Source organism: Octopus bimaculoides, chromosome 2 (assembly GCF_046866305.1).
Source record: "Octopus bimaculoides isolate indiv1 chromosome 2, ASM4686630v1, whole genome shotgun sequence".
Classification (NCBI taxonomy): domain Eukaryota; kingdom Metazoa; phylum Mollusca; class Cephalopoda; order Octopoda; family Octopodidae; genus Octopus; species Octopus bimaculoides.
The window spans coordinates 93,305,645-93,332,301 of NC_142929.1; the positions used below are offsets into that span (position 1 = coordinate 93,305,645).

The window sequence follows — 26,657 nt, forward strand, 5'->3', positions numbered from 1 at the left end:
CAATTTTACAGTGTGTGAGAAGACTGTTCTATGTTTTGGTTTTTGCTACATTCTTTTGGCTAATTGTAGCTGCAGCAACTGTCTCAAATAGTAAGCATCATATAGTTTTGACGATGTTACTACTGCTAGTACGAAATGCTGGTATTCTGTGATGACTGGACAGAGGAAAGCTTCCAGAGCAAGGAAAGCAAGAAAGAATTGATTTTTGTATCAGCTGCATGACAATATTTAAAGCTAGCTAGCTTTCTTCTTTCGCAAAGCCTGAAAACATTGAGAGAAAATGCGAAAAGGAGATGAGAAAATGAATGGAGTTAAGAGACAATAGAAGACAGAGAATAGTGAATAGGAAGCACTCACCCACGTCTGGAAAATGTATGAAGGTTATAGATAGAGATTTGTTTGTTTGTTTGTTTGTCTTTGCTTTTTGTTGAATGATGAAGATGTGTTAAAAGAGATCAAGTTAAAGAAAAGAGAAAGAATGAAGAGAGAAATGAAATGAAAAGAGACAGGTAAGGTGAGGTGAGAGAAAGAGTGGAGAATGTGTTGGAAGGAAAGGAGGAATAAATAAGAGAAATAGCAAAAGAGAAATGGATAAGGAGACTAAGAAATGAAAGAATGACAATGTGAGAAGACTGAGAGTAGATGAGGAAAGAGACGGAAAGAAAGAAAACGAGAGCAAGTGTAAAGGAGATGGAGATAATGAATAAAAAGAGGGAGGGAGAAAGGATGAAGCATACAGAGAGGAAAGCTCATTGACAAAGAAAAATCAAATAAAATTGCTGACTTGATATAAGAAAGATTGTCTGTATATGTCAGTGTGTATTAGAGAGAGAGGGGGTGGTGAGAAAAATGGGGAAAGAGGAAATAAAGAAGAATGAAAAGCTAGAGTTCAGCTTAACTTCAGTGATGCAAGAACTAGTTTGAAATATGAAATAGTGATAATGTCAAGTGAGATATTTCATGCAGCCATTTTGTACAGAAGCCTGTTGAATTGGATGAAAGAGAAAATGACTCAGGTAACTTTAGGTAGTATTGATATGATATAACTGGACCAGAAAGTTGGTATAACTGATTCAAGAATATTTGTAAAATGGATTCACAAATTTGATTTGTCTCTTTTTATGCCAATCAATGAAACACAACTTTAAGAATTTAAAAACACTATTGTTGCATCAATAATTTAGTTTCAAGATTTGGCTTTAAATTGGAACCAAAAGGAGTGATTTTAAGATAAAAAATTAGGTTTATATTTATTCCATTTAACTCATTGTGCTGTTAGGACAATTTATGTGTCGCTACAATTCCATTATCTACTATAAACACCTACTACAGTAGTTTAACCTTTTAGCATTTAAACCAACCACATTTGCCTTAAATATTCTCCCTATTTTATGTTCAAATTCTCACACCTACTCTACAAAGTCATTCATCATCATCATCATCGTCATTTAACGTCCACTTTCCATGCTAGCATGGGTTGGACGATTTGACTGAGGACTGGTGGACCAGGAGGCTACACCAGGCTCCAATCTGATTTGGCAGAGTTTCTACAGCTGGATGCCCTTCCTAATGCCAACCACTCCGAGAGTGTAGTGGGTGTTTGACGTGCCACCGGCATGAGGGCCAGTCAGGCGGAACTGGCGACGGCCACGCTTGAAATGGTGTGTTTTACGTGCCACCTGCACAGGAGCCAGTCCATCGGCACTGGCAACAATCTCGCTTGAATGTCTTTCATGTGTCACTGGCACAAGTGCCAGGGGGCACTAAAAATAATCAATCACATCATCGAAATCTCAAAGCTACAAGATAACGAAGGACTAATTCAAAACAATGTGAATAAAAAATCATTACATTAGGCAGAGTTATCTGAATGCTAAATGGTTAATTGACTGAATAGAATCTCTCTAGCCTTAGCCACTAACAATGGAAATAAATTAGTAGTGTCATTAGAGCATTGAATAAAATTGACTTGCAAACTTTGTTTTGAGTCATAAAAAAGTAACAACCTATGAGTAGTAGATTAGCAGGATCAGACAAGTTGTCTTCCAGTATCTCTTACAGTTCTTCACATTCTTCTGACAGAAACACCTGCAATGATACTGGTACAAAACTTTATCTGCCCAAGTCAGTGGTCTCTCCCTTCGGTAAACATTGGTAGCATGGACAGGTGAGACATATGCATGAGGAACAGCTAGTCTTCCTTAAAAAGGTCTTTGTCAGACCTGCCCATACATGTGCATGGTCCTTGACCATTGGTGCCCTTACATATCCATTAGCACCATTCTTAGAATAGTTTACAATTGTTTTTATTATCAATATTGGCAGATTCATCCACCATAGTCTGTTCTATGGTAACAAAACCTGAAAAGCTCATTTTAAGTTTTCTTACTTTGTTGACTCTCGTTGTCATTGTTGGCGTCGGTGGCGGCGGCGTCAGCATCGTCATCCTCATTATAATCATCATCACCATCATATCGTTTAATGTTCGTCTTGGCATGGTTGACAGTTTGACAGGAGCTGGTAAGGCCAAAAGCTGCATCAGGCTTCATTGTCTGCTTTGGTATGGTTTTTATGGCAGGATAGCAGGATATCCTTCCTAATGCCAACCACTTTACAGAGTGTACTGGGTACTTTTTATGTGACACTGACACCAACAGAGTCACCAAGAAACTTGCAAGACGAGGGCCTCTCAGCTGGGAGAGAGTGGAACTGCAGGAAGTGGCTTCATGCCAAATGAGAAGTTAGAGTATGTAGTGTGCAAGAGAGGAGACTGCACTGGTATAGTCATGTGATATGTACAGATGAGGAAAGCAGCATAAGGAAGTACTGATCTCTAACTGTAGAGGGAACCTGTGGAAGAGGCAGACCCAGAAAGATATGGGACAAAGCAATGAGAAACAATCTTTGAATGTTGAGCATCACAGAGATCAAGACTTCTGACAATTGGCTGTACTTGAGAAGAGGTGTAAAGCTAAGTAAAATCGAAACAGGCCAAGCCCCATCTCTTCTTTTTTACACACACACACAATCTGTCCTTTGCTAAAACTTTCCCTGCAACCCAACACTCTCCCATCCCACCACCCATGGTCACTACCCACTGCAAGCTCCCTCTCACGCCTATCTGCATACTCTCTATGCCCTCACATAACAACAATACCTTTCCACCCTATCAGCCACTCCAATTTCTCTCACCATCACTTGCTACAGTCACCTCTTCCCCCATCTCTAAACATATCCCTTCACACTCTTATGGAACACCCTACTTTATCACCTCTGTACCACTTATACTCCCTCCCGCCACCACTACTATTACCTGAAGGTAAGCTCCTGATGCATCTCCAATACCATTTATCTCTCTCTCTCTCTCTGACTGTCTCTCTATCTTTCTCTCTAACCTTATCTCTCCATCCTCTCCTTTATTTTCCTACAGAGGTAGCCAAATATCTCCACTACAGTAACTCAAACACCATTATATCTGTTTCCTACTTTCAACAGGGCATTTGTACATGGATACAGATTAATATTATTAGCTTAAGTTGAAGGCGGGAGCTGGTTAAACTTTAGCATGCCAGACATTTTGTGTCTTTATGTTCTCAGTTCAAATTCTGCCAAGGTCAACTTTGCCTTTCGTCCTTTTGGGGTCAATAAAATAAGTACTAGTTGAGCATTGGGATCAATGTAATCAACTTACTCACTTCCACAAAATTTCTGGCTTTGTGGTAAAGTTTGAAGTCAGTAGTTTGAGTTTAAGTTATCCATTGCTAAGTTTGTGTAGTTTGGGATATTTTACAAATTCAGTTACATGCATATAGTTGTTATATATATGTGTATAGTTGAATGTTTTACAACTGAATGTCTGTAAACCATTCAACTGAGAAATATGTGCAGCATCTATTTAAATAAGTTTGATCAAGCTCAAAAGATTATTTGACCTTTGCTTGAGCTATGCAGCAATTTTGATGGAAACATCAAAAACTCCAAACTAACAATTTTAGAAATATTAAACCAGTGTCTAGATATCATAAAACTGAGCTATAGCAATATGAAACAAAGAAAAAAATACTGTCAATTAATAGCATAGAATATTTTAGGTAAATACTAGCAGAGATACCCGGCGTTGCCCGTGTTACATGCAATTGAAAAATGAGACTTTTCTGTTATATTTTCTGTAAGGAACTGGAATACATATGATTCGAATTTCATCAAAATTGCACATGAGGGTTCTTTCCCTCTTTACACACCCTAAAAAAATTCTAATCATGAGACATGTATCCCATACTATTGATCTTTATGCGCATATTCCAAAATTTCAGTCTTCTGGAACCTGTAAAAAAGATTTTGCTCCTGCAAAATGGAGCTCATGGAGCTCTAAAATGTGGGAATGAAGGCCCCTATTGGGGGTGTGGGTGTTAATGTCAACCAGAGAAGTTGAATTGTTGGGAATGTTTCTACTTGGGTCTTATAGTATGCCTGTATATATGTGAGAGTATAGTCTCACTTTAATAGTTTCAGTATGAAATTGAAAATATTAAAGTGAAAATATTTGAAATTACAGTAGCAACATGTTATTGTTTCACTTTTGACAGGTAATACTGAAATAGTGGAATAGTTTCAGTGTTAGAGTGAAAGTATCTGACATTACAGTAGAGTGATGTTATTGTTTCATTTTTGACACATAATACTGAAATAGTGGAGGAGATAAGATATTGCTGTGGGCTCGAACTACGCAGGAAGTTTAAAATTTTTTTGGCCTAAGACACTACATGGACCTTAAAAGAATTTTGCTCCTGAAAAATGGAGCTCATGGAGCTGAAAATTGTGGGAGTTAATTCCCCTATTGGTGATGGGTGTATTAATGTCAACCAGAGAAGTTTAATTGTTGGGAATCTTTTTAACTTGTGTGTAATATGTATTGTTTGAATTTCTTTAAAATAAGAAATATATGTATGTTCACTGGGTTTGTAAAAGAGAGCAAAGCTACAGGAAAGCAAAAGACGAATGATCACGATAATCAGTCAGCTACCGTAGCCTAGTCGTTACTACTCCCCAATGTAGGATTCCTCACCATACAGGTGACAGGTACAGATTTAAGATGCATTATGGATCTATAGCAATTGGAAGGGCATGACTCAATAGAAACAACAATGTGTGACGCTTGGAGTAAAGGGAAATGAAAGTGTCGCCTCTGGAGTTTGCAAATGACCACTCTACCGATAGGTAACTGGGCAGAAAATATTTACAATCAATAATTGTCTTAGAACAACCAGTCACACATCTGGGAAGGCCTTGAAATCAATGTTACCAACTGGGGACTATATGTGTTGCAGTGGTAATAAAAAGACTCAAAGGAGGTCGGCAACGAAATAATTTTACTCATCACTTTGCAAGTGAATCAGTGGAGGCAAAGATGAGTCTCATTTACTTGACAATTTATGCACCACATTGCAGAAATCACAATGTAAGTATATCTGAAAGGATAGTCTTACACTGTTGTACCGTTGAATTACAAATAATGCTCATCTGTTATGTTCGGGTGACCCTATAGCTACCAATGGTACAACTGTATTCGTCTTTGCTTAGGAAAAATGAGTAAATTGTGGGTGTGAAGTCCCCATGAAGGGGTCTTTGTAACTTCTAAGAAGAAACATTTTTAGAAATATTACTTTATTTGTGTGTAATCTGTATGGTTAAAATTTCATCAACATCAAAAATATATGAATTTTCATGGGGGTTATGGCCATTAGGCATAGAATATAATTTCCAAATTTCTTAAAGATCCATTCAATACTTTTGACGTAGTTTTGGATAAGAAAACAAATGACTAATGTGTGTGTTTGTGTGCATATATATGTGTGTGTGTATGGGTGTATATATGTATAGCTATCTGTCTGCATTTATATATGTGTACATATTAGATGTACACCTATATATATACATCTACACATATGTATACATATACATGTATGCATATAGATCTATATCTATATATATATCTATACATATACGTGTACATATACATGTATATGTATACATATACATCTCTCTCTCTCTCTCTCTGTCTCTCTCTCTCTGTATATATATGTGAAAGTATCTGTCATTACAGTATCGAAATGTGATTGTTTCAGTTAGTGGAATAGTTTCATTTTTAAAGTGAAAGTATTTGACATGAGTGTTTTTGTTTCACTTTTAACACGTAATACTTAAATAGTGGAGGAGATATGATGTTGCTGTGGGCTCGAACTATGCAAGAAGTTAAAAATTTTTTTGGACTAAAACACAACCGGAACCCTAAGTAAGACATGTGTAAAATTTGAATGAAATTGGTTGTGTAGTTCTTGAGTTTTAGGGAAACACACACACACACAGAGACAGACAGACAGACAGACAGACACACATTCTCATTTTTATATATATAGATATAGCTTCAATGTATATTGACCACCTCAATCCCCTTCTCTAGCTTTTTTTCATTCTCTCACAAATTCACCTGTTCATTTACCCTTTCTGTACCTCTATCCCTATTTCTTTCTCATATTCACCTTGCACTTTGAAAGAATTCCATCACCATCTATTTCTCTTTCTCGCTGGGAAAGCCACGCATCTCCTCTTCAGCAAGACACATGTACCTCTCTCTCTCTCTCTCTTACATTTACATCCTTCAATATTATACCCCACTCATTTGATGGATTTTGTCTTGTGAGTTACTTGATGACCTCACTAGTACTGGTGCCATGAAAAGGCACCCTGTACATTCTGCAAAGTGGTTGATGTTAGCCATACCTATGAACAGACTTAAGGTATAAAGAGTGTTTCCCCATCCAAGCCTTTGCTGAGATAATGATAGTCCTGCACTTATGGGTTCACATAGGAAATCATCAGGAAGTGAGTATTTCTTGAAGGATGAACCTTCAAAAACGTTCAGGACATTATTTACTTAAATTGGCTAAACAATATTATTTCTCTCCCCAGTCAGCTCTGAAAAGAACATGTCAACACTGAAAAAGAGAGGGGCAGGAGACAAAGAGGAGCAACATCAACAGCTTCACTAACCGCAAAACAGACTTGTATTCTAAACTCAATTGCTAGGCAATGTGACAAGGTTTGAATTAGATAGAATCCAGAGAGAGGTGGGGAGCAGAGTTTATCTCTGTAGTGGACTAATATTTTATTTATCAACTCTAAAAGAATAAAAGGCAATGCTGCCCTCAGTGGGATCTGAACTCAGAGTGCAGAGAGCTAGCACGAAGCATCACAAAGCATTCTGTTTGATACTTTCACGATTCAACAAATTCACGCCTGTAATGGACTGTCGCACTCTCAACCGAATCATCTAGCCTGCCCTACGTTGTAACCATCTCTAGAATCTGCAGGTATACAGCAATATACCAGGGTGGAGGGAGTGCATCATGTCCGTAACTGTCACACTGCACTGCAACAGTTCATTACCACATATTGCAATATGATGTATGGTTTCCAGCTGGATGGACGGATGGAATAACTGGAAAAAGTAGATCTGTATGTAGGGTCTAGTCGTTTGATGAACAGACCTGTGGAACTGGTGCTACAAGTGTATTTGAGCAGGATTGGTCTGGATCTTCCTCCCAATAAGAAAGTTTGAACCAATGATTGGAGCTTTGACATAGTCGCTTGACCTACTAGTTAATAATAGCAGCCAATCGCTTATATCACCTATTTTCATCTTTAAGAAAAGATAGAAAAAAACATGGGATGATATGATCCTAATTTACTTTATCTGAAAAATATGGGATGGTCACAACTGAAGCTCTTTTGGTTAGATACAGCAGCAATTCTAGTGATAGTGACAAGGTTGGCTCGCTGGTTAGAAGTTAACAGTGTAGAAAAAGGTTATCTGTCAGTAGAGAGTGAAAGAGCAAGGAATGCATGGAGCTGACTAGAAAGGAAGAAAGGATAAAGGTGGCATCGTCTTTCTTACGACCGAAAGGAAAGTGCTGCTCTTGGTCATGGCTGACGCAGAAGGGCGTGTTACTCCTTGGTCTGCTAACACAAAAAAGAGTGTTGCTCCTTGGTCATAGCTGACACAAAAGAAAAATAGATAGGAACTGTTCTCTGCTATATAGACTATGGTCAGTATTGTAGGTCAAACCCTAAACAAAGGATTGACCTTTCCTTGACCAGCACAGGTCTTTGGGGATCAAGTGTTTCCTCATCAATCATCTGGTGTGGAGAGGATTTCCCCCGCTTGATTTGACAAGCAACAAGCAACAAGCAGGTAGATTTGGTTTCAAATCTCAGGCAGGGCAAAGCAAGGTCCCTACAATCTGATTAATTGGAGATAACCTGGTGTAAACAGCAGTTGCTGTATTGTTTTTCATTTCCGAAACTAATCTTTCACCCACAGAAAGGCATCTTTTTTTCATGACAAATTCCAATATAATCATCTGACACGCATTTATAGAAAATTTTGTTAAGAAATATCCATTTTTCTGGAAGTTATGAGGAGTTAATATCCCCTCAGTTCTGGAGCGGTCAGGGTTATCCAGAAGTGATGGAAAAAGACCAGATGGTCTTACTCTCTGTCCCTGGGTTAGAGGTAGGTGCCTCGTTTGGGACGCCACAGTCTGCAACTCCTTTGCTCCCTCCCACATCCTGGATGTTGCAGTTAATGGGAGAGTCACTGCTTCTATAGCCGAACGGAAGAAAACCCTGAAGTATTGAGACCTGACAGTGAACTATTTTTTCCAACCTATGGTATTTGAGATGTTCAGAGGGACTGGGCCACTAACCACAAAGTTCTTATTAACATTGGCAGCTCACCTCTCCGAGGTGTCAGGCGATGCCCTTGAGGACGATCATCTTTCCCAACGCCTTAGCCTTGCCATCACCCATGGTAATGCTGCGAGCGTGCTAGCTTGCTTCATTAGGTTCCGTTAAACCTTCTGGTGTGCAACCAGTTGCTGTGATAAAAAAAAAAAAATCCCCACAAATGGTTTCAACAGTTTTAACAGAAAGATTTGAAAGAATTAGATGAAAGTTCTCGAGTAATTTTCTTTCATGTAAATAATTGTTTATGTTAATTTTAAAATTTGCCAGCAAAACCTTATAAAATGACAATGTTCTAGATGTACATGTTTATGTTATATTTGAAAATAAAATAGTTGTAGAATTTTCATGAACATCAGTTAGGATAAGAACAGAAATAAACAAAGCCAGTGATGCACACGGGAGCCGGACAAAAACCCCTAAGTCTTAGGGGGCTTTTGTCCTACACTTGCATACAGGATCCAGACAAAAGCCCCACAGTTATATTTTTCGGTTATTTTTCTTTTTACTTGTTGCAGTCATTAGACTGTAGCCATGCTGGGACACCACCATGAGGAATTTTTAGCCAAATGTATCGACCTCAGAATCATTTTTAAGTGATTTTCAACCAGCACATGAAGTTAAGCCTAGGTCTCTCCACATGCTAGAAATAACAGCCAAATCTTAAAAAAAGAATTCTATAATTTCACATAAACAAAAACGAAATCGTGGTTGTAAAAAAAAAACTCTTATTTTCTAAAATTCCAGTTTTTAAGTAAAGAAAATATATTCAATCGAAAATAAATAAGTAGTATAGAATAAACATAACACAAGAATCTTTACTACTCAATGTACATATTGTCTGAATTCTAACAAAAAGGAAAGCATTTACTTCAAGAGATGTGTAGAAACATAAAAACGATAAGAAGTACGGGCGAAAGTAAAGAATACGTACACCCAGTGTTTAGGGTTAGGGTTAAGGTTAGGTTTAGGGTTTTGTTACACTGGAAACGGGTGAGTACGTATTCTTTACCTCCGACGAAGTACATTTGAATGACTAGCCTTTGGCGCCATAATTCCATTAGACCTTCAACGGCCGGAGAAAGTTCAAAAGGTCAGCTCATTCTCATTAATCTGTAAGTACTGAGAGAAGAAAACAAAAGACTTTAAATTTAAATTTTTAAATGCTCATTTTTCTGCGACTAAAAATTCTTCAAGCGGTGCCCCAACATGGCCACAGTCTAATAACTGTACAAGTGAAAAAAAAAAAAATCAATCATTTTGGCATCGATACGTTCAACTAAAAATTTCTCAAGCATGACCACAGTCTAATGAATGGAACAAGTAAAAAGCGAGATAAAACGAAAAATATAAGCGTGACGCTATCGTCCTACTAAGTCAATTGTGTAAATAATACTAAAACTATTTAAAGCAGAGGGGAATTCCAGTTGCAAAGTTTCATTATATAAATGCAAGTGTAAAGCAGAAATCTTCTTTCTGCAGTCGGTTTCGTAATACAGAGCAGGTAAAATTTTAATTCAAGTTGTATTTTTTTTCTTTTCAGAAAAAAACATAAGTTGTATGTCTTAGCCTTTGCGATTTTTGTGTTGTTTTGTACTTTCAAAATATTGCTTACAAGTTTATGACAATAATTGATACTGATTTCTTTGCTCCGAAATTCAGCGTCAGAAACAAAAAGTTCTGAAAGCGAGAAATAACATTTTTTTATTTGTTTTAGTCATTTGACCACGGCCATGCTGGAGCACCACCTTTAGTCGAATATATCGACCCCAGGACTTATTCTTTGTAAGCTTAGTACTTATTCTATCGGGTACTTTTGCCGAACCGCTAAGTTACGGGGGACACTCCAGCATCGGTTGTCAAGCAACGGTGGGGGAACAAACACAGACACATATATATACGACGGGCGTCATTCAGTTTCCGTTTACCAAATCCACTCACAAGGCTTTGGTCAGCCCGGTGCTATAGTAGAAGACACTTGCCCAAGGCGCCTCGCAGTGGGACTGAACCTGGAACCATGTGGTTGGTAGCCACTCCTGTTCAATTTGTTTGTAGATATACGAAAATACGCATATTTCTGTGAATGTGTTCTAATAATGACCAGCTCTTCGTCGGTATACTTACACAAGTGTACCCCACCATTCAACTTTGTTTCCAGAAGAAAAAAAACTTCCAGAAAAATATATATTTTTTAATATAATTTTCTACATATACGTTTCAGACGGTGTAAATTTCGATTATATCGGAATTTGTTGTGAAAAACTTTTTGGATGATGGGGTAGAGTTTCGGATAATTCACATTAGTCGACTTTGTTTCCACAGCATACTTACACAAATATGTCCCACAGATTATCTTTCCCCATAGTTTTCAGAAAAATGGATATTTTGTGATGAAATTTTCTACAAATACCTCTCAGATGATAACCTTGTTCCAAACCTTGTTTTCTGAATGGGTAAAAATTATCAAATTTCAAACCTCTATAACATTTTTCTAAAAATTTTCCTGGGACGAATGTATAACAAAATCGGGATCTTTTCTGTTTTTTTTGCTCGCATTTTGATGTAGATTACGATTATATTGGAATTTAATGGGAAAAAAATATTTGGTGGCCATGTACAGTTTTTTTTTTTTTTTTACATTAAATTCCCATATCTACAAGGTATTTGCAGAAAATTTCATTAGAAAAATATTCACTTTTCTTAGTCATGAGGAAATAGCACAACTACACTTTATTGCCTCTCTCCTGATTGTCATTCTTCAAAGCTTTAACTTTTTTTTTTTGCCCTAGTCAACAGCGTTTTAGATTGAACTAGTTACAACACTCACGATATCTTGGCTCTGGGGCACCTTAACCATCCAAAATTTGAAGCCATCATTATTAAGGCGGCGAGCTGGCAGAATCGTTAGCACACCGGATGGAATGCTTAGCGGCATTTCATCCGTCTTTACGTTCTGAGTTCAAATTCCACCGAGGTCGACTTTGCCTTTCATCCTTTCGGGGTCGATAAATTAAGTACCAATGTAACACTGAGGTCGATGTAATCCCCTCCCCCAAAATTGCTGCCCTTGTGACAAAATTTGAAACCATTATTATTATGGCATAGAGAAGAATCTCAAAGGACGGGATACAACACACAAAAACAGATCAAAGGGAGATACTACGATATTAAAGGATATAACAAACGATAGATAAATAGAAGTTAGAGAAATAAATAAGTGGTTCTGAGTAATAAAGAAAGTATCGAAGAAGACCTGCAGCTAGGAGGGTGGCAGCTGTAGGTGTATTCAGGAAGAAGAAAATTGGGTGAAGGGCCCTGCTATGCATATACAACACATAGTTCTACCAGAATTAAGTTTCGGTGGGCGCGTCTTCTCGAAAACCGCATATTTGCCTATCCACTGTTATCTCCTCAATGAGTTTCATGGTCCTGATATATGTGTGTTTCGAATGCCTTTCACGTTAGGATCATGTATAATTAATACGGGTGAATTTTCAATAAATCCACAATTATTATATTTTAGTTTAATAATTTTAAAACAAATTGAATATCAAATCAATCCTATTTTTACGTATATTACAGATTTCTTGTCGACAGAGGTTGAAACGTAGCGATTAAAACTGAAAGTTTGATTACTGTCAAATTCAACTGCTGTAACTTCCTCATATTGGATGATTAAAACATGACATTGAGATAAGAAGAGTAAGGTACATTGCAGGTTATCATCCAGCATAGTTTCATAGATTTTATGTTGTGCAACCCTAAACCCTAACGTATAGTTTTTTTTTAATTTTTATTTTACGCAAAAAGATTTCGTTGAGGATTTTTTCCTTTTAAAATTATTTACTTCGAGTGTTTCACCTGACATAATTCATTAAAACTATTTAAAACTTCTTACAACTTTCGTCGTCGTAATGTTTAATAAATAAGCGATCTTTCGGAAGATTGCCTATAAAGATTCATCGTTATAGTGTTTTTGCTTTCATTTTGTGATTAGACAGCTATCAAACTGAAAATGCTTGCTTCCAAATCTTGTTTTCTGATTGGGTAAAAATGATCAAACTTCAAACCACTATAACATTTTTCTAAAAACATTTTCCTGGAACAAATGTATAACAATCTTTTCTGTTTTTGCTCATACTTTTTGAAATTTTAAAATTAAGGGAAAATTTTGAAATTTGGTACATTGCTGTAATTTTTCAAGCTGAATCTGTTATTGTTATTCACTTGTCCGAGAAAAAGTTTTGCGAAAAATGTCAGAATTTGATTATTTTTACCCAATCAGAAAACAAGATTTGGAAGCTGGCATTTTCTGCATGATAGCTGTCTTTGACACCAGACAAAACATTACAACGACTACGAGGGAAGATTTAATTAGTTTTAATGAATAAAGTCATGTGAAATGTTCGAACAGGCATATAAGCAATACCAAAAGGAAAAATCCTCAATAAAAGTTTGGCGGAGTTAGGAAGCACTAACAAGTTGGAATTTCTACGCTTTTTTTCACGGTGCCCTTGGAAATCACACACCATTTCGTTTGAAAATATTTACTTTTTTTTATCGAAAAGACTTCTCTTATAGTTTTCAAGTGCGTAGTGCCTCCAAAAATTATCGTGTGTAGTGCCTACAAAATCAACTAAAATCGGTCCCAAGAGACAGGATAAAAAACAGACATTTTTCACAGCTTTTTTTTCTTTTTATAAAAAGATAACACACAACATCTCCAAGGGCACCATGAAAGAAAATGTGAAAAATCCCTATCAAAATGGAGAAATTCTAATTTGATGCTTCCTAAGTACATCTGCCGAATTTTTTTTTTTTTTTGCAAAAAATTACAAAAACCACAGCATTGTTTATTACATTTTACAGAGACCCATGTGCTTTCCACTTGTTGCACATGAATACCATCTTTTACTCAACGCTGTGGTTCACTGTTCTATGTTGAAAATTATAACCATCAATTTCAGGAATGTGAGAGTAGGCTCTCCACGAAAAACTGGGAATTGTGGTTCCTGGAAGAATCGACTGATGTATGCATTCTTCCAATGTGTTGCAATTCCGACATGGCACCACATAAAAAAAAAAACATGTCTGGTCTTGCAATGCACTCTTCCAGAAACCCACTGCTCTGGTAGCACTCTCCCTCTGTAGTATTTACATCTTGAGAAGACTCTTTCATTTATCTCAACATTCTTCCCCTAGCAGGCACCAATATGTTTGTAGCTTTCGATTGGCTAAAACAGACTAGACCTTGGCTTGTTACTATGGAAACAGGCACCAATATGCTAAAATTACCCCAAATTTGCAGACTTTATAAGCTATTAACTTCTTATTAATTAATTTATGGCAAAAATGAATTTCATTTCCGTAATTAGCATACAAAACTACACGAGTACACCAAATTTGAAATCAAATGGAACAAAATTAAAAGAATTAAAAAGTGTGAGTCAAACAGAAAAGGTACCAAAGTCAGATTCAGTGTAAAAAAAGTCGCATCAATATACCAAATTTGAAACATTTCACTTAATCTTAGAATTTAAAAATCTGTGACAACAGAAAAGAACCCCTTACACAAACAACTCTAGGATCTGTATTTATGTAAATGCTTCTCCCTCTATTTCTCCCATTTCCTTCTGTTCATGCTTCACCTCTTTAATAGACAACATTCTCTCCTTACCAACTAGAACCATCTCCAACAGTGATGTATTAAATTCTACAACTATTGAGGAGACTTAGATTGTTGGTTTCAGAGTTGAGTAAATTGATTGCTGAGTCTTTCGTAATTTACAGTCAAAACACATTTTAGCCTCTACTCTTTTTGATCACTTTCATCAATATTCAAGATACTGCTTATTTATTACAAGTGCCAAATTTTCTAGAGGATGAGTTCACACTTTACTGGGCCAAGATGAGATCTACATTTCCATTGCTCTCAGTCAGAGTTGATGTATGTGAGAAATGAGTTTTCAGTATGACAATCCTTTCCCTCAATTCCAGAAGTCTTCATGGATTATCATGTCGATTGAATGACTCACTTTGCTCACCAAAATGATATAAACCTAATTATTAAACATCCCATAACCTGAGTAAATATCCCCTCAATTCTGAAGTCAGTGGGTTGTCCAGGGAGACTAAAAAGAAACCCAATAGACTCATTATTTGCTACTTAGCTAGAAGCATATACCTTATATGGGATATCATTCTTTGTAATCAGTATCTATTTGCTTACTGTTTTTTGCACATTTGATGTGTTGACTATGAAATCACTTGCATGTTTTGGGGGTTTGTTTTCATTATTGTGGATCTCCTTTGAACTTCTTGGAGGGTCAGTAATTGTTAAGGTTTGATATATTTTCTGGTATTAAAATAAAGGACCAGTCTTTGAGATGCAGTCCCAGCTTTGTTGAGGATGTGTGTTTACCATGAGAGATCTTCAGTGATAGTTAGGTCTGACATTTGGAATGAGTGTAGGATCTCCAGCTGTGTGCTTCTCATGCTTAAGGAAAGTAAGGCATGATGTTGTGCTCTTGAAATTAATTGTGCTTACTTTTTGCTGTTGGAAAAGATAAGATTGACATGACTCCATTAAAGGATTTGTTTCATGTCTCTCTTCATAGAATTAGTGCCGGTGTTGAGAAAGCATGTGTATGCCAACCATGTCTTCAATTTACAAAACACCTGAATTGGAGTTTACGCTGTTGTGATTACTTCAAAATTCCTCTGATTTTACAAACCACACATTCCCACAATTTGTCTTGTGTAATTTTACTAAGGTAGTGATTTGCTGTTATTCTTAAGTACCGATAGCCAATTTTTCTTCAGAAGATTTATTTTATAGACAGTAATTTCTTACCAAGAGATAACAAAGATGATGAAGACTATCATGAAATCACCTCTAGCCCTCTCTTTTTTTCAGTGACAACTAATATGGTTTTCATAGATTTACTGTGGACTTGTTCTCCTATGTTACTCATCAGTAGTCTCTTTGCCCTAAGGAATTCAATGAAAATCATGTTGTGCTTGACATCAGCAAAGCATTTGATCCTGTCTGGCACAAGTCTCAATGTAATAGATATTAAACTAATCAAGACGGCTGAACATAAAACGTAAAAAAATAATCAACCATAAATGTTTTAATGCTTTAAAGTTCTTAAATTGTTATTTATATTATAGATTCACCAAAATTATTGCAATGGCCAGTTCAGTTGTTACTGCAAGATACTTGCCTCCTGAGAAAGTATTTTTAAAAAATCTTAGTACACCAGAAGGAGATTTAAGCTATGAAATTGAAAGGTTATTGACATTTTTTGAGAATATGCATCCAAAGCTAACAGCTATCGAGCTTGCTACAAATGGTTATTATTATGATACTACAGAAGGCAAAATAATGTGCTTTTCTTGCAAAATTGTAGTTAAATTTTCAGATTCCAGTTTTAAACATAAACACCCATGTAGATACAAAATTGACAGTATTCCAGTCTTTTTATATGATGAAGCAGATGGTGAAAATGCAGCAGCTTTTAGTGTTCAAAACACTACTCTAGAAACTGATTCAGTGATACCTAAAAAAGAAACTTTAAATACAGATCAAATGCTTGATATGCAAAGAAGACTGGATACCTTTAAGAAGTGGAACAGAAGTACTCCAGTAACACCCACAGACCTTGCCAAGAGTGGATTTTATTACTTAGGATATGGAGATGCTGTTAAGTGTGCATATTGCTCTGTCCAACTGCGCAACTGGAAAGAAAATGATAACGTCCAAGACGAACATACACGTTTTAGTTCGAAATGTCCAAATTTAGAATCTTTTTTTAAAACGGGATTAAAATCTGAACTGAATCGGATAAAAAGTTTTCTTAAGTGGTCAACAGATTATCCATTAAAACCTAATGATTTGGCAGCTAATGGTTTCTATCACAAGGGGCCTGCAGATAATGTCTGTTGTATTTTCTGCAAATGTGAAATCAAAAATTGGAAAGCCAATGATAATATTAAAGAAAAACATAGGTTCGTTTCTCCAAACTGTCTCTTTTTGTGTGAGGACTTTGTGGATAATATACCAATACCAAATAAGAGTGATATAATATTTGACCGTCCAATACATCCAGGTCTTGCCTTGTTAAGTGAACGCCTTAGAACATTCTCTTCATGGCCCAAAAATAAAAAACAAGATCCTAAAGCCTTAGCTGAAGCTGGATTTTATCACAATGGTAAGTATACGTAATATTTATGTTTGTTTTTTTTTTGTTTTTGTTTTTTTATAAATAATCTCTTCTGCAATATTATTTCTTGTTTCTATGCCTACATGTATAGCATGTTTATAAAAATTGAATCTTTACATACTGTTGGAGATAGCTGGGTAAACTAAAGTAAGCAAAGAAAATATGCCCTAACTCTTTTTTTTCAAGGACCTAATATAATGACTAGGAAAAGTTTGAGCTTATGATCAGATTATAATTTTAAATTATGTTTTATTTTGTTTATTATTTTCAAAATAAAAACATGATACAATAAGAAAAACATGATACATGTTTAAAATTTTTCATCACCATTTCTTAAGCCATATTTATATATCAAATAAAAAAAAGTAATCTATCTCAAGCTTTTAATGGATTGGCCTGTATTTCCTTTACAACAAGAAACATATTCCTGTCCCTTATTTCATACTTTAACCACCCAACACTTAGAAAAAAGTCACCTTCCCCACTACTGTATTCCCACTTAGAGAGTTCTTTAGTCTTGTAAGTTAGTTGGTGACTTCACTAGTGTTGGTTCCATGAAAGTGGTTGACATTAGGAAGGGCATCCAGCTGTAGAAACTGTCAAAGCAGACATTGGAATATGAGACCGGTCTCCAACTCATAAAATCATATCAAACTGCCCAATCTATGCCAGCATGGAATACAAAAGTATGAAGGTAGGTAATAAGTTATGAAATAATCACATAAACTGGGATAGAGAATATGCCATTTGAATGCTGGTATCAGGTCATTGTGGAGGCACAGTGGCCCCCAGTGGTTAGGGCAGCGGACTTGCAGTCATAGGATCACGGTTTCGATTCCCAGACCGGGCGTTGTGAGTGTTTATTGAGCGAAAACACCTAAAGCTCCATGAGGCTCCGGCAGGGGACGGTGGCGAACCCTGCTGTACTCTCTCACCACAACTTTCTCTCACTCTTACTTCCTGTTTCTGTTGTGCCTGTAATTCAAAGGGTCAGCCTTGTCACGCTGAATATCCCCGAGAACTACGTTAAGGGTACACGTGTCTGTGGAGTGCTCAGCCACTTACACGTTAATTTCACGAGCAGGCTGTTCCGTTGATCGGATCAACTGAAACCCTCGACGTCGTAAGCGACGGAGTGCCAACATCAGGTCATTAGCTTAAAAAATGGCGAGGAGGATCCAAGGGACGTAACTCTGATGGGCTTAAGAGCCAACCCTGTTGTTTTGGTTGTTTCTTTTATTCTTTCATCCATAAATTTCATTCCTGTTTTTTACACAGCACTGAGATCCAGAAAGCAGATGATGTGCTATTCTCAGGCATCCAGTAGCAAAGAGCCCAAACTATATTTTGCCGTCTTTCTATTTCTGGTAGGTTTTCAGTGTGAAACCATTCAGTAAAATAAATTTAATGTTATGACTCTGAAATTATATAAGACGGAGAATCGTTACCATACTGGGCTTAATACTTAGCAGCATTTTGCCTGTCTGTATGTATTTTCTGCATATGAAATCTGTCAAGGTCAACTTTGCCTTTCATCCTTTTGGGGTCGATAAAAGAAGTACCAGTTGAGAACTGAGGTTGATGTAATCAACTTGCCTCCCCCATCTCTGAAATCTCTGGCCTTGTGCCAAAATTTGATGCCAACATTATATGTTATATATGTGACTAATATTATATATGCATATAGATAGATATAGATGCAGGTATGATCATGGTTAAGAAGCTTGCTTCCCAACTATGTGATCTAGGACTTTTACTTTAGCCCTAGGCCAACCAAAGCTTTTTTACTGAATTTAGTAGATAGAACTCAAACCAAGCATGTTGTGCGTGTGTGTGTGTGCATGTATTTGTATGTACCCTTATTTAGACCTCACATATTGGTTGTAAATGAGCATCATCAGCATACAAGCATGGTTGTTCATTTCTAGTCTTACATGAAAAACATGCTTAGCTAGAAGGATTACCTTGCTTGGAAACAGGTGAGGGTTTGCAACAGGAAGGGTGTCCAGGCATAGATAATCTATATCAATAAATACCATCTGACCCATGCAAGCACAGAAAAATGGACATTAAATGTTGATGATTATGATGATGATATATATGTCAGTGTGTATGTATGTATATTTATATATATATGTGTGTGTGTGTGTATATATATATATATATATATATATATATATATATATACACACGCACACACACACACACTGATATTGCTGAATTTCTTCTGACCTGGTGGTCTAATGGCACAACTTAGTCAATGTTGTTGACTGTTTTAGTCTCAGTCTGTCCAGAGTTACCTCTCTTCGATATTTCCCATCGATAGTGGCTGAAGAGCTTGAAATTGTGTCTGGGAATCCAACAGGGTGCAGCACTGGACAGATATGATGTTTTTACATCTTTCTACTATAAGAGAGAACTTTTTCTGCACAATAACTGCAGTGAATTTGCCTTTAGAAGTTGCGATATGTCACAGACCTATTTCAGCTAACCTCAGGTTTGCTTATATATATAGATTTAATGTACAATATATGGATTTAAATCTAACTAATCTGGTGGTACCCCTACAAAAAAGCTCCTTTAATGAATCAGGCAACAAACCACATACAAAACCAAAACGAAACAAAGGGATGTAATGTATAGTCTGATGCAGTTGAAATCCAGTAAATCCAATTGTTAATGATTGTTTCATTAAGAGTGTATAAAATACAAGTTTTCTTATAAGATTATTTTATAAATCTGCCTTCATCTTCAATGACTTCTTCGGTGCAGGATTGGAATTATTGACATCTCTGCACTGAATGGTCTTTATTCGTTTAAGACATCACCTGCACAATAGCAGCCTTCAGTAACATGTAGAAGTGACTAGGTACACATTTGCTTAACAATTTGGATTTTGAAGAACAAGTCAAGAGGAGGCTACACTGGGAGAGCATATATGAGCAGTATACTAAATATAACAAACAGGACACTAGAATGAATTTTTTATTATTATCATGGTCACAGCAACAAGGTCCTTTCATTCTTATCTCTCCCAGTGCAGAGATAAGATTGACATGACTCCATTAAAGGATTTGTTTCATGTCTCTCTTCGTAGAATTAGTGCAGGTATTGAGAAAGCATGTGTATGCCAACCATGTCTTCAATTTACAAAACACCTGAATTGTCCACGATAATGTCCACGAAGAACATACATGTTTTAGTTCAAAATGTCCAAATTTAGGATCTTTTATGAAAATGAATTTAAAATCTGAACTGAATCGGATAAAAAATGTTCCTAAGTGGTCAACATCTTACCCATTAAAACCTAATGATTTGGCAGCTAATGGTTTCTATCACAAGGTGCATGCAGATAATGTCTGTTGTATTTTCTACAAATGTGAAATCAAAAATTGGAAAGCCAATGATAATATTAAAGAAAAACATTGGTCCTCCTGCCACACCTCCCAGTGCAAAATCACTGCCTCAAGGTCCTGGATACATTCCAAGCCAGTGTCTGCAATCAAGCTGTTGATAAATGTGTGACAACGTTTTTCTCTTCCTGCATTATCATGAAGTGGTTTCCACAAAACTAATTTGGATGCTTCCAGTTCAAGGTAGTACATGCAGTGACCAGACAGTGACAGCCATCTTTACCTGATCTTCTCACTAACTTTCGGCAGGGCTCCTGCATTCATAGCATCCTTGTATAGTAGCCATCTAGCCTGTTTAATGGATTACATTCATATATAGAAACCCCACTGTATATATATTCAGTTATGTACCATAAAAAATATTTTGAGATGTCATCAAATGACACTTCACTGAAATGGGTAGCCTGATTGTGACTCCTTAGGAGAAAACTGACTTATTGCAAAGAATAGCAAATGGCTATAAAGAAAGATGTAAATGTTGTGAAGTCAAATTATGTTTACATACGTGTATATATGTATATATATATATATATATATATAAAAAGTAAACCTAAAAATAGAAACAGACATATTTTACAAAACCACAGACGCCAAACAATATCTATTTGATTCATGCCACCCAAGACAAACATCCCCTTCAACCTTGCAAGAAGGATATGCACAATAGTGTCAGAAGAAAATACTAGAGACTACAGACTACAAGAACTCAAAAACACACTAATTGACAGACACTACCCAGTTCAACTCATAGAGGATGGAATCAGACGTGCATCACAAATTAACATAGAAAACTTAAGAAAAGTTAAACACAGCAACACACATTCCCCGAAAATACTGCCGTACATATCCACATACAACCCCAGAAACAAAGAAGCCTTCACCATCATCACCCAAAACATACCAATGCTACATAAGGACCCCAAATTAAAGGAAACTTTACACACATACAAAATCATCAAAAGCCACAAACAACCAAAATCACTGAAAAAGATCCTCACAAAGGCAAAATTATTTTCCGAAACAACAGATGCGAAAGTAAACAAATGTGGTCGACCAAATTGTGCAACATGCCCAAACATTCTAGAAGGTTCAGAATTCCTCTTCAAAGAGGGACACAAATTCAAAGTTAAATCTAACTTTACTTGTGCCTCAGAAAATCTTATTTATGTAATAAGATGTTCGGGCTACCACGAGAACTACATAGGGTCCACAGGATTATCGCTCAGACATAGATGCACTCTGCACCGCCAGCAGATTGCATACCCAGAATACCAAATGATACCTTTTAGTGATCATATTGAGAAATGCGCAGAACAAATGCTACCACAATTTATAATCTTTCCTTTTTATCAATGTGCCATTAAAACACCAACACAGATTAGATTAAATAAGGAAACCTTTTTCATTCAAAAATACAAACCCAAACTTAACCATTGCTAACACATTTAAATAAGGAAATTCATCACCCCACTGAGAAAAAAGGGGGAAAAATATAGAACAATGGTAAATTAATCAAATTCTACCACATCCTAGATTTCGATTATCTCCCCTATACCGGAAGAAATCCCTAATTACCTCCCCCTATCTAGAACTCTTCTTTCTCAGACTGGAGCAAACACGTTACAATGAAGTAGAGAAATTTGAAAAGACAACACGAAACCGGTTATTTCTCAAAATACAATGTTTATATACCAAAAAGATTTTATAACATTTTTCTAACATTTTTCTGACATAATTTAAATATATACTTTAACCATGTAACACAAGCCTTCTGTAGTTTTTTCACTCTTATTATCTTTTATACATCCAACCACGTGCTTTCACATACCAACTTTCTCCTGCGCCGTGAGGACCAAAGACTCGAGGTATTTCGTGTTGCAAGACAGTGTAGGAGAGAGAATAGTGATGTTGTAGGAGAGAAATGTGTTCGCATGGATGATGGTACGCTTGCACTAAATGAGGATGCAAAGACAGAGGTCTGGAGATGCCACTACGATAGATTGCTTAATAAAGAGAATGAATGGGAGAAAGAGAGCCTGCCGTATGTCGACCCAATAGAAGGACCAGCTATCCGAGTTGATAGTACCAGGGTAGATGAAGCAATTAAGAGTATGAAGACCGGGAAAGCCCCCGGCCCATCAGGAATCACTGCAGAGATGCTCAAAATATCTGGCAGTGTTGGCTATAGCCTAGTCACCCGTATTACGAACCAGGTGATACACGAAGGAGTCATACCCAATGACTGGTGTAGCAGCATCATAGTCAACTGCTACAAAGGTAAAGGTGACGCTTTAGATACAAATAATTACAGAGGCATCAAGCTGTTGGATCAGGTTATGAAAGTTACAGAGAGGGTCATAGCCCAACTAATTAGGGAGCGAATCAATTTAGATGAGATGCAATTTGGGTTTGTGCCAGGTAAAAGCACTACTGATGCCTTATTTCTAGTGAGACAGCTGCAGGAGAAATACCTAGCTAAGGATAAACCTCTGTACCTGGCTTTCGTTGACATGGAGAAAGCCTTTGACAGGGTCCCCCGATCCCTTATCTGGTGGTCAATGAGGAAACTTGGGATAGAAGAATGGTTAGTGAGAGCTGTGCGAGCCATGTACAGAGATGCTGCCAGTAAGGTGAGGGTTGGAAATGAGTACAGCAATGAATTCCGGGTAGAGGTAGGGGTCCACCAAGGTTCCGTCCTCAGCCCCCTCTTATTTATCATAGTCCTCCAGGCAATCACAGAGGAGTTCAAGACAGGTTGCCCCTGGGAGCTCCTCTATGCTGATGACCTTGCCTTAATTGCGGAGTCACTATCAGAACTAGAGGAGAAGTTTCAGGTGTGGAAGCAAGGTCTAGAATTGAAGGGCCTTAGAGTCAACCTAGCTAAAACCAAAATCCTAATAAGTAGGAAGGTAGATAAAACACAAACCCCTTCAGGTAGATGGCCCTGCTCAGTATGTAGAAAAGGAGTAGGTAGTAACTCTATAAGATGTACCCGGTGCAAGCTATGGACACATAAGAGGTGCAGCAACATCAAAGGCAGGTTAACTAGCAAGTTAGTTTTTGTTTGTGGCAGATGTTCAGGTGCAATAAAGACTGTAAACAAACAGGAAACAACTTCTATCTCATTCCAGGGTGAAAAATTAGAGGTAGTCGATAGCTTCCGCTATCTGGGCGACCAAGTTAGTAGTGGGGGTGGGTGCGCTGAAAGTGTAGCTGCTAGAATAAGAATAGCCTGGGCAAAGTTTAGAGAGCTCTTACCCCTGCTGGCGACAAAGGGACTCTCACTCAGAGTAAAAGGCAGACTGTATGACGCATGCGTACGAACAGCCATGCTACATGGCAGTGAAACATGGGCTGTAACTGCTGAGGACATACGTAAGCTCACAAGGAATGAAGCCAGTATGCTCCGTTGGATGTGTAATGTCAATGTGAATACCCGTCAGAGTGTAAGTATCTTGAGAGAAAAGCTGAACATTAGAAGCATCAGTTGTGGTGTGCAAGAGAGACGATTGCGCTGGTATGGACATGTGGTGAGAATGGATGAGGATAGCTGCGTGAAAAAGTGCCACACCCTAACAGTTGAGGGAACCCGTGGAAGAGGTAGGCCCAGGAAGACCTGGGCTGAGGTGGTGAGGCAAGACCTTCGTACATTGGGCCTCACCGAGGCGATGACTACTGACCAAGACCTTTGGAAATGTGCTGTGCGTGAGAAGACCCGGCAAGCCAAGTAAGATCGTTGCCAGTGCCCCTGGACTGGCTCTTGTGCGGGTGGCACATGAGATGCACCATTTTGAGCGTGGCCGTTGCCAGTACCGCCTGACTGGCTCCCGTAGGATTTTTGAGCGAGATCGTTGCCAGTGCCCCTGGACTGGCTTGTGCGGGTGGCACATAAAAGACACCATTTCGAGCGTGGCCGTTTTCGTGCGGGTGACACGTAAAAGCACCCACTACACTCTCTGAGTGGTTGGCGTTAGGAAGGGCATCCAGCTGTAGAAACTCTGCCAAATTAGATTGGAGCCTGGTGTTGCCATCTGGTTTCACCAGTCCTCAGTCAAATCGTCCAACCCATGCTAGCATGGAAAGCGGACGTTAAACGACGATGATGATGATATATATATATATATATATATATATATATATATATATATATATATATACATACATAGAGAGAGAGAGAGAGAAGCAATTATTAGGATAAGCAAATTAGACACATCAGATATAATAAATATATTAAGTACATCAAATATAAAATATGTATATAAGAATACATGTAAAATGAAACTTTCAGATGATGAATGATGAATTTATATGTATAAATGTATATATATATACCTATATAAATAGGTACAACTTACACAGTGTACAAATGACAGAAATTTCTGTCATTTGTACTCTGTGTGAGCCTTGAGCAACATTGACTCAATGCTTGTTGAACAAGCTCTGTCCAGTACTTTTGGGTTTGTCACACTGTCCTGCCAGTGAATGCCCATGGTCTTGCACTGTGCCCTTGTATGAAATTGTTCCAGCTGTTTGATGTGCCAACAGTATGGTGTCCATGTTTGACACCCATAGAGTAGTGTAGAAACGACTACAGACTCATAGATCTTCAGCTTTGGCGATAGTCTTATGTCATTCTGCTGGAGGACTTTCACTTTCAGTTTTCTAAGTGCTTGGCTGGCCTTGTGGATTCTGGATAATGTTTCACGTCCAATGATCCATCAGCTTAAGTTGTGCTGCCAAGGTACCTGAAATTTTCCACACACTTATGCTGGACTCCCTCAGTGGTGACATTTTGGCTAGGGGCAAATTGTGTTTGAGGCTGCTTGGACTAGGACCTCTGTTTTCCCAAGGCTGATGGTCAGCCCAAAGAGCCTTGATGCTTCTGCAAAGCGATCAGCAATGGTCTGCAGGTGATTTTTCTTGTATGCCATAAGGACACAGTCATCTTCAAATAGGGCTTCAGTTATAAACTTTTCCACTGTCTTGGTTCAAGCAGAGAGTTGGTGGAGGTCAAAAACAGAGCCATCTGAGTGATATTCGATGTATATTCCCAGATCTATGTCTTTCATTGTGTTAAATAGGACCTGTGTGAAGAACAAGTGGAACAGCACGGGGTAGAGTACACAGCCCTGTTTCATGCCATTGGAAATGTTGAAAGAGTTGGTGCAGTCACTTGCTAAAAACTTGACCAGTCATATTGTCATGAAAGAGTCTTATCAATGTGGTGAACTTGTGTGGTTAGCCCAGCTTGGTTAGGATGCTCCACAAAGCCTCTCTGTTAACTGAGACAAAAGTTTTAGTCAGGTCTATGAAGACAGTACAAATCCATCCATTGTTTGATGCATTTCTCCTTGACTTGACACACAGCAAACACCATGTCTACAGTGCTGCAGCTAAGGTGGAAGCTACTCTGGGCTTCAGGCAAGTTGCTCTCAGAGATGCTGGTGATGAGCCTGTTGAAAAGGATGTGGGCCAGGATTTTTCCAGCAATGGAAAGCAGGGAAATGCCCCTGTAGGTTCCGCAGTCTGATTTGGCTCCTTTGTTCTTGTAGAGTGTAACTATGTGGCGTCTCTGAACTCTGCAGCCATATACTCTTCTCCCCGAATGGATACAAGGATTTCATGAAATGCACTGAAAGCTGTCATGTTGGAGGGTGATAACATAATCAATAAGATGTCATTATTTTGAGCACAGATGCATCCATGATGTTTTATACTTATGAGCCTGCCGGAAGATGGTGTTTGTAATCAGCAGGTTGTGCTTGGTGCATTTGCTCAGCAAAAGGCCATTGCTATTCATCTTCCCAACTCCATGCTTCCCTATAACTCCTCTCCACTGCTCCTCATCCCTGCCAACTCTAATGTTGAAATCACCCAGTATTACAAGCTTGTTGGTAGCAAGTGTGTCACATAGCGCAGTGTCCTCTCTGATCTTTTGTTCTGTGCATGTCATTGTAGGAGCATACATGCTCATGATGGTGATGAAGTGTCTGTTGCTGACAGGGAGGCGAAGTTTCATAAGCCTTTCATTTACACCAGTGGAAATCTGTTTCAGGAGACTGGACTTGATGGCGAATCCAGCTCCATGTATTCTGTCCTCTTATAAGGTTTTGCTTTTCCAGAAGAAATGTAGCTGCGGCCTGATTATGTCAATATTGTATCTGGACAATTCTTTGGCAATGAGAGATGTTCTTCTCTGAGGTCTGGAGACATTGTC

General features: G+C 37.8%; 2 protein-coding genes across 4 annotated transcripts in view; one reads left to right on the top strand and one right to left on the bottom strand.

Annotated features, from left to right (window-relative positions):
- LOC106873936 (uncharacterized) overlaps positions 1 to 14,238 on the bottom strand; it is a 121,969-nt gene extending 107,731 nt beyond the window's left edge. For 2 of the 3 annotated variants that reach the window (XM_089347164.1, XM_089347162.1), the window contains exon 1: positions 358 to 684. The gene's annotated coding sequence lies outside the window, so the exon portion shown is untranslated. Of the gene's footprint in view, positions 1 to 357; positions 685 to 2,389 lie in introns of those variants that run through there. The other variant, XM_089347163.1, reaches the window with a different exon arrangement.
- The window catches only part of LOC106873938 (baculoviral IAP repeat-containing protein 7), a 65,786-nt gene that overhangs the window by 25,668 nt on the left and 13,461 nt on the right, over positions 1 to 26,657 (top strand). Inside the window, exon 2 of the mRNA XM_014921480.3 lies at positions 15,976 to 17,015. Coding sequence (XP_014776966.2) covers positions 15,995 to 17,015 — 1,021 coding nt within the window. The 5' untranslated portion in view covers positions 15,976 to 15,994. The remainder of the gene's footprint in view (positions 1 to 15,975; positions 17,016 to 26,657) is intronic.